Source organism: Stigmatopora argus, chromosome 16, assembly GCF_051989625.1.
Source record: "Stigmatopora argus isolate UIUO_Sarg chromosome 16, RoL_Sarg_1.0, whole genome shotgun sequence".
Classification (NCBI taxonomy): domain Eukaryota; kingdom Metazoa; phylum Chordata; class Actinopteri; order Syngnathiformes; family Syngnathidae; genus Stigmatopora; species Stigmatopora argus.
Genome location: NC_135402.1, coordinates 1,697,426 through 1,715,303, shown reverse-complemented (window position 1 = coordinate 1,715,303; position 17,878 = coordinate 1,697,426). Strand labels below are relative to the sequence as shown.

Sequence of the window (17,878 nt, the reverse complement as noted above, 5' to 3'; positions counted from 1 at the left end):
CGGCAACAAATAAATGGCCCGACGGGCTTCGATTCCGAACACAGTTCGATACAGCCATCAGCACGAGTCCATACCCTGCAATTTGCTCTCCACGTTGCTCTTGTACAGGCCGCCGTGATGCGCCACGGTCCGAGCCGCCTCCAGGTGGTGCATGACCACGTCCACGCCCGCCTCGGCACTCTCCCACGGCTCCAGCACCTCCCCGACGGCCAGGCCTCGCTCCAGCAAAGACAAGACGGGGATGACGTGAGGGAAACAGGTACCGGAAACCACGTTGGACTCTGGAAAGCAAACCAAAACGCCAGTTAGGACGACGCACTCGCTCCCCCCCCAAGGTACGTGCGAGACACTGTCATGTGACGGAAGCGCCGACCTTTCCCGTCATTCAGATTCTTCAGGAATGGTTTTAATTTCTTCTCGTAGAGAATGGCGCCTTCCGTGTGTCTCTGGCGTAAGGTCACCCACGTCTGCTCCAGGCGGGAAATCTGAGAAATACAAAAAGGTATGACGACGCACCCTGGAAACTGCAGGAAGGCGACTGACGAGACATGATGACGTTACCTGCGGCAGCTCCAAGGCCCTCATCACCGCGGCGAAGCCGAACATGTTACCCAGATTGCTCTTCAGCTCGGCCGCCAGTTGGATGGTCTTGTGGAGCAAAGCTGCACGCTCCTCGGTGTTTCCCGTGCAGCCCAGCAGGTCCACGGCCATCATAATGGACATGGTGTAGAACCTGAGCGCAATACAAATACATGTACTAAATGTGAGTGGAATACATATGCATGCATGCATACATGCGTGCATACATGCGTGCATGTATGTATACATGCATACATACATGCATGTATGTATACATGTATACATGCATGCATGTATGTATACATACATACATACATGCGTGCATGTATACATACATGCATGTATACATACATACATGTATGTATACATGCATGCATGTATACATAAATGCATGTATGTATTCATACATACATGCATGTATGTATTCATACATACATACATGCATGTATGTATTCATACATACATGCATGTATGTATGTATTCATACATACATGCATGTATATATGTATTCATACATACATGCATGTATGTATTCATACATACATGCATGTATGTATTCATACATACATGCATTTATGTATACATAAATGCATGTATGTATTCATACATACATGCATGTATGTATACATAAATGCATGTATGTATACATAAATGCATGTATGTATAAATACATGCATGTATGTATACATGCATGTATGTATGAATACATGCATGCATGTATACATACATGCATGTATGCATACATGCATGTATACATGTATACATGCATACATACATGCATGTATGTATACATAAATGCATGTATGTATGTATACATACATGGATGTATACATGTATGTATACATACATGCATGTATTTATACATACATGCATTTATGTATACATACATGCATGTATGTATACATAAATGCATGTATGTATACATACATGCATGTATGTATACATACATGCATGTATGTATACATACATGCATGTATGTATGCATACATGCATGTATGTATGCATGCATGCATGTATGTATACATGCATGCATGTATACATACATGCATGTATACATACATGCATGTATACATGTATACATGCATACATACATGCATGTATGTATACATAAATGCATGTATGTATGTATACATACATGGATGTATACATGTATGTATACATACATACATACATGTATGTATGAATACATACATGTATGTATGAATGCATACATGTATACATCCATGTATGTATACATACATACATGCATTTATGTATGTATGCATGCATGTATACATGCATGCATGTATACATGCATGCATGCATGCATGTATACATGCATACATACATGCATGTATGTATACATACATGGATGTATACATGTATGTATGTATACATACATACATGCATGCATGCATGTATGTATACATACATGCATGCATGTATGTATACATACATGCATGCATGTATGTATACATACATACATGCATGCATGTATACATACATACATGCATGCATGTATGTATACATACATGCATGCATGTATGTATACATACATACATACATGCATGCATGTATACATACATACATGCATGCATGCATGCATGTATGTATACATACATACATACATGCATGTATGTATGTATACATACATGCATGTATATATGTATTCATACATACATGCATGTATGTATTCATACATACATGCATTTATGTATACATAAATGCATGTATGTATTCATACATACATGCATGTATGTATACATAAATGCATGTATGTATACATAAATGCATGTATGTATACATACATGCATGTATGTATACATACATGCATGTATGTATGAATACATACATGCATGTATGTATGAATACATGCATGTATGTATGAATACATACATGCATGTATGTATGAATACATACATGCATGTATGTATGAATACATACATGCATTTATGTATACATGCATGCATGTATGTATGAATACATACATGCATGTATGTATGAATACATACATGCATTTATGTATACATGCATGCATGTATACATACATGCATGTATGCATACATGCATGTATACATGTATACATGCATACATACATGCATGTATGTATACATAAATACATGTATGTATGTATACATACATGGATGTATACATGTATGTATACATACATGCATTTATACATGTATGTATACATACATGCGTGTATGTATGTATGTATACATACATGTGTGTATGTATGTATGTATGTATACATACATGCATGTATGTATACATACATGCATGTATGTATACATACATGCATGTATGTATACATACATACATACATACACACATGTATGTATACATACATACATACACGCATGTATGTATACATACATGCATACATACACGCATGTATGTATACATACATGCATACATACATGCATGTATGTATACATACATGCATGTATGTATACATACATGCATGTATGTATACATACATGCATGTATGTATACATACATGCATGTATGTATACATACATGCATGTATGTATACATACATGCATGTATGTATACATACATGCATGTATGTATACATACATGCATGTATGTATACATACATGCATGTATGTATACATACATACATGCATGTATGTATACATACATGCATGTATGCATACATACATGCATGTATGCATACATGCATGTATGCATACATGCATGTATGCATACATGCATGTATACATACATGCATGTATACATACATGCATGTATACATACATGCATGTATACATACATGCATGTATACATACATGCATGTATACATACATGCATGTATACATACATGCATGTATACATACATGCATGTATACATACATGCATGTATACATACATACATGCATGTATGTATACATACATGCGTGTATGTATGTATGTATGTATACATACATGCATGTATGTATACATACATGCATGTATGTATACATGCATGTATGTATACATGCATGTATGTATACATGTGCAAATTATTTGTCAGAAAAGAAAGAATGGAAAAATGCCATAATAAACAACATTTGCCTACATTTCTTGACCCGTGTTTTGAATGAATGAATGAATGAATGAATGGTAAATTCATTAAAGTGGACGACTGTGTACCTCTCCAGTAGGTCAAGCCTCAGCTGGTGTCCGTGAGGTAACGTGAGCAACTCCAAGCCTGAAGACACTCCCATAATCCTTTGCATCTCCGAGTTGACGCTGAGTATTCTCGCAATCTGTCCCAAACAAAAGGATTGCCATATAATACGTGTGTTTCTCGTGAATGCAAAAACTTCACCCCAGTTGTATAAATGAGAAATGTGCATTGTTTTTTTTCGTACCGTGCAGTCCACCAAGGTGATGTGTTTAGCCGCCGTCCTCGCGTCCACTTCGGCGAGCAGTTCCTTCACCCTTTTCAGCACGGACATCTCCAGAGGTTTATTGTCGGCGGCCATGATGCAAGACTCAAACCTGCAGGAGAAACATTCCACTAATAAAATTGGGAATAAAAATGAACTAGACTTTTTTTTACCCAAATAGACATTCTGAACTCTAAAAAAAGCCCCAATTTAAACAAAATGGGGTTTTAGTTCTCATTTATGCTGATTATTAGCATTGTCATTGCATTTTCTAATGAGCGATGTTAGGGCGTGTGCATATTGTTATTTTTTTGGGGGGGGTACGGTTTGAATTCAAGATCTTGAGAGTTTGTTTACCTGGATGGTCGGAACAAGGACGAAGTCTCCACCTGTGGAGAGCTGCACATCCCGTCTCCTTCCTCCCTCGCACCCTCGTTCCTCACCTCCTCCGCCCGCGACCGCTCCGCGTAGCTCTTGCTGGGGGGCTTGGGGGGTCCGACCGGGCAAGGCCTGAGGTCGCAGTAGCTGCCCGCGTTTTCCGAAGAGTGCGACTGGAAAGCCGGGTGGTGCGCCGGAGAGGAGTGTGCCGAGTGAGAGCCGTGAGCTGGCCGTTCTGCGGGGTTGCCGCTGGAGGAGGGGCTGAGCTGGGGGTCGCTGGAACGGCGCGGGACGGGGGAGGCTGGCACCACGGCTAGGACACGCCCTCCCGAGTGGGTTCTCTGCCTAGCAACTGGAGAAATGAGAAGATATTAGTGGGTACAGTAGCAGGAAATCTAAAAAAAAAATAAAAAATCCAAAAGTTTGTGAGGGTGTGGCTTACTTGCGCAGTAAGCAGGGGACATGGGGGTCTCCCCGACAGGTGACAAAGGGCAGCGGTATTCCTGAATTTGGTCCATGCTCATGGCGCAGTTCCTCATGGCGTCTTTGTGGTGGTGGATGGTGGAAGGACTGCGGCACAGTGGAAAAGGTTTAATGCCGTCATCGATGCATTTACGTCTTGTTAAAGTCAACCAGGGGTGACGTTACGGGTGCTCTTTGGGGAGAAAAAAGCATGTGATACAAGAAAAACAAGGTCCTAACAAAAGTGCCATTATAAAGTGGTTGAGGTCTAGTTTGTTAATGACTCAAAACGGTGTTATCTTGAATCAAAACTTGATCATTACAGTAAATGGACATGCCGTTAATCCGTTTAAATCTTTGGAAAATGGAGCAACAGACGTCATTTGTTTTCCAATCAAGACAAAGAGAGCTTGTTTTTGGTAGCGCATAGTGATGCGGTTGTTTTGGAACATTCAAATTAGCAAGTTGTTCCTTAGTTAAATCAAGGGTGTCAGACTCGGGTTGGTCCGCGGCCCGCTTTAACGGTAACTTGAGTTCACGTGGGCCGGACCATTTTAGATAGAATATTTAGATATTTTTTTATAAATGGATTAAAAGCCCTGAATATTCAGTTTTTATAGATCTAAAACAATGTTTATTTTAGCTTTTTTTATATATATTTTTAGATTTTACAAAATGATTTTTGAACTAAAAACACAGAAAAAATGGATTAAAAAATTGCAATTATTGATTTAAAAGGGGAAAATCAGGAAATTTAATATACATCTATACTCTTCATTTTAATTTGATCCTAAAACAGAAAGTCGGCACTCATCTTTGACTTTCCCGGGCCACACAAAATGATGCGGCGGGCCAGATTTGGCCCCCGGACCGCCACTTTGACACGTGCTTTAATGTGATTTCAGTGACTAATTCATGCTTTTTAATGGCGGAATTTAGATGACTACCCAGGAAATGACTGCAATAATTTACGGTTTATGAATTATCTTTGTGGAAAAACATTTTTTGACTATTTTGTGACTGGGTGGGGATGTGATCATCAAGTCAGGGCAGGTGCACACGAACTACTACACACTTGTGCGTCAAACACAGACATAATCCACACGCCACCTGCATTTGGGCAAAGGTTGCGGCTGCGGTTCCGGCGGCGCGTCGACTGGACTCGGGCTGTCCGAGTCGCTGACGGCGTGCGTGTGACAAGAAGCCATAAAATGTCACGTACGGGCCAAAAGGAGGAGATGCGGAAGGACAACGTCCAACGAGCATCCTTGCTCAAACTCACCTGTGAGGCATCATCTTGTCGGCGGTCAGCCCGTCCGTCATGGTGACGCTCCGCCTCTTGATGTAGGCTCCCCTCTGATTGGACGGCGAGTAGGCGCAGCCGTGCTTGCCGCCGGACAGGGCGAAGGTGGCTTCCAAGTAGCGCAGCGGGAGGGTCCGGCTCACCGGACAGTAGATGTGGACGCCGCTGGATTGCGAGATGGCTTTGCGTTGGCTGGCGTAGTAGCGGACCATTTCCTGGACAGACTCGAAGCTCTCCGACTCCAGCACGTATTGCACCTAGGTTCGACCATGTGGCAGAAATGAAAAGTTAGCTAACATTAAAAAAATGAAAGAAAAAAAATGCATGTACACGTTTTTAGATGTTCTTATTTCATTCTTAGCTCACCAACTTATTTAAGTGTATAGATTGCATCTTGAACTCATCAGTTGAAATTAGCAATTGGTTGATTGAGTGCTTTTATTGTTTAAATTTCATTATTCAAGTATAATGAGATTTAAAGCTTGACCACAAAGTGGAAAAATAACAAGAAACAAAACAGACAAATAAACAATCAATAAAAAAATTATAAATAGAGAAGTGCACAAATACCAACAACAAACAAGCGAACACAAATAATCAATACATAAATAAGTAGTCAACAACATAATAAATTAATAATAATAATAATAAATATAAAACAGCTGTAAATAAGTAGGGGAGAAAACATATTACAACAACAAACCAAAAAAAGCATAATAAATATACATAGTAGTGTGTATGTATATATATGTATATCTCTCTATATATGTATATCTCTATATACATGTGTATATATATGTGTATATATACATATATATACATATATATATATACATATACAAATATATATATATGTCTGTCTCTATATATGTATGTATCTATATATATTAACTTATTTATGACCCATTTATTTATGTCTAAAATGTCTTTTCCTGTGTCTGTATTCTCACCCTCTTGCTACTGTGACAATGAAATTTCCCGAATACGGGATGAATAAAGTTGTCTAATCTAATCTAATCTAGTCAACATTATAAATAAATCGTAGTCAACCTAGTGATTTGAATTGTGTACCTTGGTGTCGCTGCATTTGACCAAGACTTTGCTAATCTTAAAGTGCAACACTTGGTTGTCCCATCGACAGGTCAGCACGTAATCGCTCATGTTGACCAGGGAGTCGCGGACCAGGAAGTCGCCGTGATGCTGCACCAGGGTCTCTGACACCTAAACACACACACACACACACACACACACACACACAAGGGTGAGATAAATTTAGTTCTCTCGTGGGTTTGGATACGGAAACATACTGGACCAAACAAAAACTGGTCGTGACAGAGAAAATCAATTTCATTTCGTCATAATTAAGACCATCAGACATGTAAGGCACAATTAAAATCCTTTTTCTTCCCCAAATTTACTTCATAAATCACTGCGTTAAGAATGAATTCTGGTTGCGTTTTGAATCCTCAAACCTATTCTAATTGTAATGTAGTGCTCCAATAAAGTGTTCAACACACACATTCATCAATAAAACAAAGAGTCAATAAAGGAATAGAGAACAATAATTGGGAATGTTACAACATAAAGAATAAATGACAAATGCAGTATATGAGATGAACTAATGCGCCCTATAATCACGTTATGGTCCCAAAAATATTGTATTTCAGAATGATTCTATTTAAGATGCCTGAAAGCACAGAAAGGATAGAATAGGGATGACATCAGAGCAAATCTGATTGGTCTAAGTGCTTTGAGGCAACGCCATGACATCATCGCTTTAATTTTTTTACGTTTTTGCCAAAAGGAACTCAACTCCAACCTTTCAAATGCAGTCATTTGTCTTAAAACATTTTTTTCTTCTTCAAACCACTGTGAAAAAAAATCCTAAATAGGTCGCTCAATTTAAAGCACTATTTTGCTGCATCAATCTTGTATTTTTAAATAACACTTTTGACAGTTAAATAATGGCAATCCGGTCTATCACGATGAATTACAACAATTCCTTGGGATACTATTTTTTTTTGTCTTGGACACAAATGACAAAAAGCTGCCAAAATGCATCTAAAAAACAGAGACAAATAATGTGTCAACACAACTGCTGACTGAGGAAAGCATTTCAATAGTATTAATCTTTTCTGCTCTGCAGTATTGCAAAAGAAAAACAATTTATAAAAAATATAATTGAAGACGAGCAATCCCTAAATCTAAAAAAAATCAACAACAATGTACAATTCTTAAGAACAGAGCCAACACAGCAACATTCATATTATACGAAGTGATGTTAATGCTGTGACTGCACATCACCACCAACAGAAGGCAGTAAAAACAAGTTCTTCTTCATAGTTCTCACATTATTTACATATTTGAAGGCTTCACTAATGTGAATAATCCAAGGAAAAACTGTGTACTGATGGTTAGCATATCATCCTTAGATTAATTTAATTTTGAAGGGCCAGTTTTAATTTTAGAGCAAATAGAAATTGTTATCAGAACATGTCAATGTAACGCAAACGGGTTGGTTCGCGGTCCGCATTAACGTCAACTCGATTTCATGTTGGCCTGACTATTTTAGATATAATATTTAGATATTTTTTTAATCAGATTAAAAGAACTGGATCAAATGCCCTAAATATTCAGTTTTTTTTTTAAAACAAATGTTTATTTGAGTTTTTTTTTCCTAGTAAGGGCAAACGTCTTTTAATCATTTGTTTTTCATTTCGAAAGAAAACAAAATATTGTTTATGTTCAATATTAAAGTGGAAAACAGAAAATATGTATATATATTTATTTTTAGATTTGACAAAATGCTTTTTGAACTAAACAAAAGAAAAAAATATGGATGAAAAAAATTGTAATTAATCAGGAAATATAATATACTACATCTAAATCCCCATTTGAATTTGATCCTAAAACAGAAAGTGGGCACTCATGATTTACTTTTTTGGGCCGCACAAAATGATGCGGCGGGCCAGATATGGCCCCCGGGCCACCACTTTGACACCTGTGATGTAACGCAAGAAATGGCTTGCAAAACTATACCAAACAAAACTATATAAAATACTAGCATTAGCTTTTTAAGATGAATAATTCCTGACATAACTGGGATTTTTTCCCCTCTTTTTTTGTGGTAAAACTGAATCCAAACCTCTCTGGGGATGTGTCCATGGTACCAGCCATGGCTCCTGATGTCAGCCGGATTCAGTTTCAGCTCCTCTTCCAACTCCTTGCGCAGTTTCTCGGGAGGAGACTCCAGCAGGTATTTATCTTTGGAGAACTGAAGCACACAAAAGGCAGAGGAGAAAGAAACATTAATTCAAGGGGCAGCAATTTATAGCTTAACCAAATCAAAAACATCAACGGTTTTATGGTTCACAACATTATATTATTCTGAAATGTAAACATGAAGCCTGAGTGTGAATTTGTGTCTTTTTCTATGGTACGTCCATGAATGTTCAATTCAGAGATTAGGACACAGATTATTGGTTTTAAGCAGAATTGAATTGAATGCTTCTATTATACAAGTATGATGAGATTTAAAACTTCAAGTAATAAGTAGTAGTCAACATAATAAATAAGTAGTAGTCAACACAATAAATAAGTAGTAGTCAACACAATAAATAAGTAGTAGTCAACACAATAAATAAGTAGTAGTCAACATAGATAAATAAGTAGTAGTCAACATAGATGAATAAGTAGTAGTCAAGATTATAAATAAGTAGTAGTCAAGATTATAAATAAGTAGTAGTCAACACACTAAATAAGTAGTAGTCAAGATTATAAATAAGTAGTGGCCAACATAATAAATAAGTAGTAGTCAACATAAATAAGTAGTAGTCAATATATATAAATAAATAGTAGTCAAGATTATAAATAAGTAGTAGTCAACACAATAAATAAGTAGTAGTCAACATAAATAAGTAGTAGTCAACATAGATAAATAAGTAGTAGTCAACACAATAAATAAGTAGTAGTCAATGCAATAAATAAGTAGTAGTCAACATAATAAATAAGTAGTAGTCAACATAATAAATAAGTAGTAGTCAACATAATGAATAAGTAGTAGTCAACGCAATAAATAAGTAGTAGTCAACATAGATAAGTAAGATATAGATAAACAAGATAAGACTGTGAGGAATTTTTTTGGCCTAATCTTAAAGTACTTTTGCTTAAAAAAAATACATATATATATATCAAACTAAAACGGCAAGGTGCGCTTCCATTACTGGTGGAAACAATACAATTCTCCAAAGCTTTAGTACACACACACGGCAATCCAATTGACCCTGACCTGATTACCAAGGGGAAGAAAATCATCACAAGTAAGCTTTTATTGTTCTCATGTACGGACCAGTACTTCAGTAGCCATTCAATGACTCAACACACACACAGACACACACACTTACACAGACACACACACACACTGGGCACAACCAAGAGGATGATGTTTCCGATTTCAAAGCTTTTGAGTGGCTGCTGGCTCCCACAAATAAGCCATCCCCCGGGGAAATCTCCACTTGTAATACATGAAAATAAATTCCGGCAAACATTTTCATGCTTATTTACCTTCAAAGACTCTCTAGCTGAGAAACACACCACCAAAAAAATGAAATATGTGTGTGTGTGTGTATATATATATATATATATATATATATCTGTGTGTATATATATATATATGTGTGTATATATATATATATATATATATATGTGTATATATATATATATTTATATATTTATATATATATATATATATATATATATATATATATATATATATATATATTTATATATATATATATATATATATATATATATATATTTGTATACATGTAAAAGTGTATATATGGCGGAGAATTCTGTGGGGGGAAATATTTAAAAAAAAATCATTTCTTCTAGGAGCACAAGGCCCAGCCCTGTAAAAATACTTGTTTGTTTCTCCTGTATCCTGGTTGCAGTGACATCCGCTCTCTCTCATCATGAGATTTTCGAACCTGTCCATGACGGTAATACGAGGAGACCGCGAGAGACGAGGAAATCGATGCTCCCTTCCCCAGGTCAACGCAAGATGAAATTATTTACTTCCCGGTGTCTTCGACCCCTTCCCACCCATCCTCGTCCTGAGGGGGCACGTGGAGGAATATCACCTCGGAGGCAAACTCTTCCTAGATTAGATTTGAAGTGTGTGCGTGGAGGCCAATAAGAGCGCGGCGGGTCAAGTGTGCTCTTATTGCTTGGGCTCGTCTCCGTGGAAACCAAGAGGAGAGCGAACGGATTCTCAACAATGGACTTGTGTTTGTGTATCGATGCTGATGGGGTGAATTGAAAATTGACTAACGCGCCACTTATGGTAGACTTTGTGAATGTGGAAGGTCAACGAATAGACAGATGGAAAAAAATGGGACATAAAATACAAGGAAAAGTGATGAGCAGCCTAGATGACACTGGAGAAGATTGCCATTATCGATGCAAAACCTTGGTGAGAAATTAAAGTTAAGAAATAATGCTAACGAATGTTAAGAAGGCATATTAGCCATCTCCGCGTATAAGACGCACCCTTAAAATTACCTTAAAATCGTTGAATTTTACAATTTCTCTTGTAGAAGACGCCCCCTGATTCACAATTTTCACCTCCATATTTTTATAGGGAGTACAAATGTGTTACTTTGAAAGGAAAATCTTAAAACACGTGTCAAAGTGGCGGCCCGGGGGCCAAATCTGGCCCGCCGCATCATTTTGTGTGGCCCGGGAAAGTAAATCATGAGTACCGACTTTCTGTTTAGGTGACCTTTTCTTTTTCATTCTTTTTTTGTGGCAGCAAACAAAACATGGCTTTATCCCACTTTTGCTATTCCAAGAAGACCATTCCACACCCTGTAACCATAAATTGGACTATTTTACGGTATCCCATGATGGAAAAAAAATCCAAACAATGGTAGAGAAACCCTTTTCGAACTAAGCAACCTAGCAAAAGAACCTGCAGTCGTTCAAGATAAGATTGAAAGTCAAGCAGATGGAACAACGCAGCCTCATTAAACGTAGACCGAGTGGCTAACGGGGCGGGGGCGGACGCTTAGCCCATTAAAAGGTAAAGCCATTTAAGGCAATTTAACAGCTGATGCAGGACTTTGCTTCCCTAGAGGGTGCATGCACATAATGTGTGCATTTGTGTGTGTGAGTCGCTATTGATGGATGGGGCTCAATATTTAGTTGAGGGCCCAAACAGGCAAGGCAGTGAGAGCAGGTCAAGGAAGATAAGTACTGTTATCACCAAGACAAGCTTATAGAATGCGCACATAGTCACTGTACTGAAAAAGACAGAAAACCACCATGAAAATGACAGCGTAAAAATGGACATATTAATACTTACGTGTTAGTAATGGACACAGAAATCATTGTTACATCAGTGCGGATTGACAAGATGATATAAGGATTTAACATTCACGTGTGTTTTAATATTTTCACTTTGTGTGTGTGTGTGTGTGTGTTCCATGTTGTATGGGAATTACATTTACTGTAGAACACGTGTCAAAGTGGCAGCCCGGGCGCCAAATCTGGCCCGCCGCATCATTTTGTGTGGCCCGGGAAAGTAAATGATGAGTGCCGACTTTCTGTTTTAGGATCAAATTCAAATGAAGAGTATAGATGTATATTACATTTCCTGATTTTCCCCCTTTTCAATCAATAATTGTCATTTTTAAATGCATTTTTTCTGTTTTTAGTTCAAAAATCCTTTTGTAAAATCTAAAAATATATAAAAAAGCTAAAATAAACATTGTTTTAGATCTATAAAAACAGAATATTCAGGGATTTTAATCCAGTTCTTTTAATTCATTTATTAAAAACAATCTAAATATTATATCTTTAATATGTCTGACACCCCTGCTGTAGAAGAAAGGTGTTACAGTGGCCAAATTTGGCCCACAGCATTATTTTATACGGGAATATTTCCCGTGTTTCCCCTTTTTAGATCAATCATTGCAATTTTTTTAAAATACAAAATTGTATTTTTTTCTGTTTGTGTTGTTTTTAGTTCAAAAGGCATTTTTTTTTTAATCTAAAAATACTTAAAAACATTTTCTGTTTTCCACCTTAGTATTGAAAATAATGAAAACATATTTTCTTTCCTTTAAAAATGAAAAACATGATAAAGAAATGTTTTCCCAATGAACTTTCAGGCATTCCTCAGTTTGTACAAAGAAAAAAATTAAAAATTAAAGTGGAACCAATCGAAAAAAAGGACTAGAGGGCACTAATTTTTTTGTTTCTGGTTTGCTGGGTTTTGCCTCTGACCTTGTTGTCTTGGTAACGCCAAAGCGCTGGAATGGCTACTGGGGGAGGAGGATCACGGGGAAAGCTTTGGGAGAGTCTGGGGGAATCCCAACGTAAATCCCGAATGGTGAGCAGCGCTCCCGTTCTCGGTTACTCCACTAGCCCCGCCTCTTTTTCAGGAGATAGCGAGCGGGATTACGGCGTTAAGACCACGCCACGTCTCCCATTACTACGCCCTGACTGCGGTATTTGCACGCACGCACGTACGTGTCCAGTATCACTGCTTTCCAGTCTTCTAATCCTTTTGTACCCCGCAGCCTGACTTCTACTGATACGTGGTGACTGGTTCGCACGGGTATAATGGTTTTAAAGTCACATGAGTACTGGAATAATGAAGGGCGAAGAACATCAAAGACGGCTTGACCTCAGAATGTAGATGGAGGATACATTTCTAACATGATATAAAGCGCAATATGAAAGACTGAAATGTTATGCTTCCTTATGATTGAAAATATTGGCCAAAACATGCACAATTAGGAAAAAAAAACATGTCTGGAGGCTTGCAATTTGGACAAATGGTTTACTATGTATCGTATAAATGTGCTTTCAGGATACATATCAGTTGAATTGCAAAAATGCAAAGTCTCTTTATTATTATTTATTTTAAATATACAGTGGTACCTCTACATACGAGCAGCTCTACCTACGAGATACTCGAGATACGAGGAAAATTTCGAGCAAATAATTCACACTGTTTTTTGCCGCATCTCTTTCGTGTATAACAGATATCTACGAGCACTGAACGGTTTCTTTCGCCTACACATGGACCAGAAAACGAACAACGCGCATGCGCAGGCAAAAAAGAGGGCTTTCTGGGTAATGAAGTATACTCGTGCACACAACACCGATAGCCAATGGCACCCTTTCTCAGAATAAAACTTCATTACCCACAATCAAAACGTGGGTAGGCTGAGCTGTTGCATTTCCTGCTTTTCCTTCCTTAGCCTGTTAGCTCCCGCGATCGCTCATTCAAGACTACTTCTCGTTGGCAAGTGGTCGTGCGTTATCCTATTATGAGGACATTTGTATGCATCATTTTCAAAATATTTTGAAGGGAATACAACAGCAAACAGCCATCGATAGCGAACGTGAGGGTGGAGGCGTGGCAAACCGCTAACCCGGCCAGAACAAAGGGGGAAAAAAAATTAAAACAAAATTAGAATGCTGTTTTGTGTAAAGTTACATTAAACGTATGTTTGAGTGTGTCTGTATATATTAATCCAAGTTAATTTAAATTTGTTTGTTCGGTTACGAGTGTGTTGCTGTTGATAAAGTCCCCTAGTTACCTAGGTCTACAATGTCTTCTGTGTCTTATGTCTGTCTTGCTACTGCAACCAAGAAATTTCCGAATACGGGATGAAATAAAATTCTAATCTAATCTAAAAGAAACCAGCCAGCACATTGCTCCTCTAAATTTGATTTTAATCTGACTTTCCAGTCCCCTTTTCAACCCCCAAAATCCCACTAATTGAAAACTCAATTTCATCCATTGTTGTGTACGTGAATATTGATCAATATGCCACCAAAAATTGGCTGGTGACCATCTGTCCACTAAATAAAGTCAACCAGAATGAGCTCCAGCTCGACCGTAACTTAATGAGGACGAGCGCTATAAAAGTGAACAACTCTGGTCTCATCAAATTTTAATCTCCTAACTTTTCGACCACATTAGCATACCGTTATGATGTTTTGCGGCACTGGCCAATCCAAAGTAGATTTTGGTCCAGATCCAAATAAAGCTCCCGATATGGGACGTTGCCAAATTTCCCTTGCAGATGTGCCTCCTAATTGAATCCATAAATAAAAACAAACATGCAAAAAACAAATCTATAAATAAATTGGGGGGGAAAAAGGCTGAGGTCAGTGGAGGTAATGAAAGAACAGAAGAAAGCAACACAATGCGAAACATAAACCAGTAAAATGACCAAAGTGGAGGCGGAATAGGAGACCATAAGAGTCTAAAAATAAAGCCGACCTTCTACTGTACACACACACCCACACAAATACACACACACACAGTGAAAAGGGCGATATTATCTCAAGGCAGCACAGCAGGTAAATACTATGTTGCGTCCAGAGTACTTGCAACATCGCTGTTGAGCTGTCAGTCAGTGTAACCGACTTCAAGTATTGATTGACAGCTGAAGATGTGACAAACAGTGACTCCCCCACTGAGGTATCAAAGACGCAGCAGCAAAACCCCCTCCCCACCCCGTCTGTCCTGCATGTTCTACTTGACACGATGATATCCGCCTGATGACCCACAACAGAATTTTGCACGAAAACAAACACACTTTGGAATGGTTTGGACACACACACTTGCGCAGTGCAGACTATTTAATTTTTGGATGAATATTGTGGGATTTTGTTTTGTCAACACAATTAATCACATGGCAACAATTGTAAGGTCAAAGCTCGTTAAGGCAGATTGTCTACAGCATCTAGGCAGGTTTGACTAATGTCTTTTTAAAGATATATTTTCATTTGTATGGCAATGTTTGTCAGTATTATTTGATATGATGAAAAATATCATATCAAAACAAAATTTGACCTCCCAATTTTAACTGTAAAACATTTATCGTAAACCAACTTGTGTGACATTAAAATAATGGAGTCCTCATTGGCTCACGTAACTGTGTTCTACTGCTTCTTCTTTTATAAGATTTTTCGTTCACATTCTGTACCGATTGTCCTCACAAAGGTCGTGGGGGTGCTGGAGCCTATCTCAAGAAATCATTGGGAGTGGCCGGGGGACACCCAGAATTGGTGGCCGGCCAATCGCAGGCCACAAGGAGACTGACGACCATTCACGCTCATACTTGGGGACAATTTAGAGCACACGTGTCAAAGCGGCAGCACGCGGGCCAAATCTGGCCTGTCGCATCATTTTCTGTGGCCCGAGAAAGTAAATGATGAGTGCCAACTTTCTGTTTTATGATGAAATTCAAATGGAGATAGATTATTTCCTGTTTCCTCATTTTAAATCAATAATTGCAAACAATTTGTACTCATTTAAATTTCCAAAATGTATCTATTGATTAGCAGGATCGAGAAAGCTGTCAATTTATTAATCGATTAATTTTGGCAGCCTAGTTGGAAGACATAACGGCCCTCCGGAGTGTTCATGCACGTTTTTGGAAATGTGGGAGGAACCCGGAGAAAACCCACGCAGACACAAAGAGAACATGCAAACTCCAAACAGGAGGTCGGAATCCACTGGGGATTTAACCTTCGATCTCCGAACAGCGAGGCGGATGTGCTAACCCCTCATCACCGAGCCAGCTAAATAAAGATTTTTTAACTGTAAAATTGATTTCCAAACATGTCACAAATCCCATTTCGATTTATTATACGCTCCACGTGAAAAACCACATGAAAAAGTGTCTGGTTTTCTAATGAATTTCACGGCAGACATTTCCCATCTTCCCCGAGCGCTCAACAAATCTTTTTCATCAATGTCCTCGTATCTCTAATCTGCCTGGCAACCGACACCGATCTACGCTTTAATGACACTTTAATGTGGGTGAGACAGGAGTGTGTCCGTACATGTCATCAAACCCAAAAGATATACGATGACATGGGCTGCCCGAAGGCCTCCGCGTCGACCTCCGCGTGTTTTCTCTCCCGACCGTGGGCCAATACTTTTACGTATCAATCCCCGAGGCTGACCTTGCTGCCAATTGGATCCAACTCACCCCCACATAAAAATGATGCATAGCGTACATTAAATCACCTCACATTGATCCGCACGTTGATCAGAAACGACAACATACGATAAAACGCCAGGCTGCGAACTTTTTTAACCCGAATCGGGGGTGCACGACACCATCTGTAGTCGCCGCACAGCCACAGCAGAATGCCATATGAATGCTTATTAGCGATAACGCGCGTTTAACGACATCATGTTTCTGTGTAGAATATCGGATAGCGTGCACTAACCTAATTTCAATTCAGATTAGTTTAATATCCGCTATAATCGTGGTCACTTACAAACACACCCGCACGGATGTTGCTCTAAATCAAGGGTGTCAGACTCGGGTTGGTTCGCGGGCCGCTTTAATGTCAACTCGATTTCTTTCACGTGGGCCAGACCATTTTAGATATAATATTAAGATTTTTTTTAAATAAATGGATTAAAATAACTGGATTAAAAGCCCTGAATATTCAGTTTTTTATAGATCTAAAACAATGTTTATTTTAGCTTTTTAAAAATATATTTTTAGATTTTACTAAATGACTTTTGAACTAAAAAAACCCAGAAAAAATGATTAAAAATGTACAATTATTGATTTAAAAGGGGGAAAATCAGGAAATTTAATATACATCTATACTCTTCTTTTTAATTTGATCCTAAAACAGAAAGACTTTCCCGGGCCACAGAAAATGATGCGGCGGGCCAGATTTGGCCCCCGGGCCGCCACTTTGACACATGTGCTCTAAATTGATCCAAATGTAATACATATCACTCACTGGAAAA

At 38.3% G+C, this 17,878-nt stretch overlaps 1 protein-coding gene across 5 annotated transcripts in view; it reads right to left on the bottom strand.

The window, feature by feature from the left end:
• Positions 1-17,878, bottom strand: part of sh2d3ca (SH2 domain containing 3Ca) — a 45,420-nt gene that overhangs the window by 1,763 nt on the left and 25,779 nt on the right. For 4 of the 5 annotated variants that reach the window (XM_077622506.1, XM_077622505.1, XM_077622502.1 and 1 more), the window contains 11 exons: positions 9,221-9,349; positions 7,147-7,296; positions 6,055-6,332; positions 5,883-5,951; positions 4,753-4,880; positions 4,290-4,662; positions 3,915-4,044; positions 3,694-3,809; positions 562-733; positions 374-485; positions 75-281 (listed from right to left, as the gene is read on the bottom strand). In XM_077622506.1, coding sequence (XP_077478632.1) covers positions 75-281; positions 374-485; positions 562-733; positions 3,694-3,809; positions 3,915-4,044; positions 4,290-4,662; positions 4,753-4,880; positions 5,883-5,951; positions 6,055-6,332; positions 7,147-7,236 — 1,675 coding nt within the window. In that variant the 5' untranslated portion in view covers positions 7,237-7,296; positions 9,221-9,349. The remainder of the gene's footprint in view (positions 1-74; positions 282-373; positions 486-561; positions 734-3,693; positions 3,810-3,914; positions 4,045-4,289; positions 4,663-4,752; positions 4,881-5,882; positions 5,952-6,054; positions 6,333-7,146; positions 7,297-9,220; positions 9,350-17,878) is intronic. The other variant, XM_077622504.1, reaches the window with a different exon arrangement.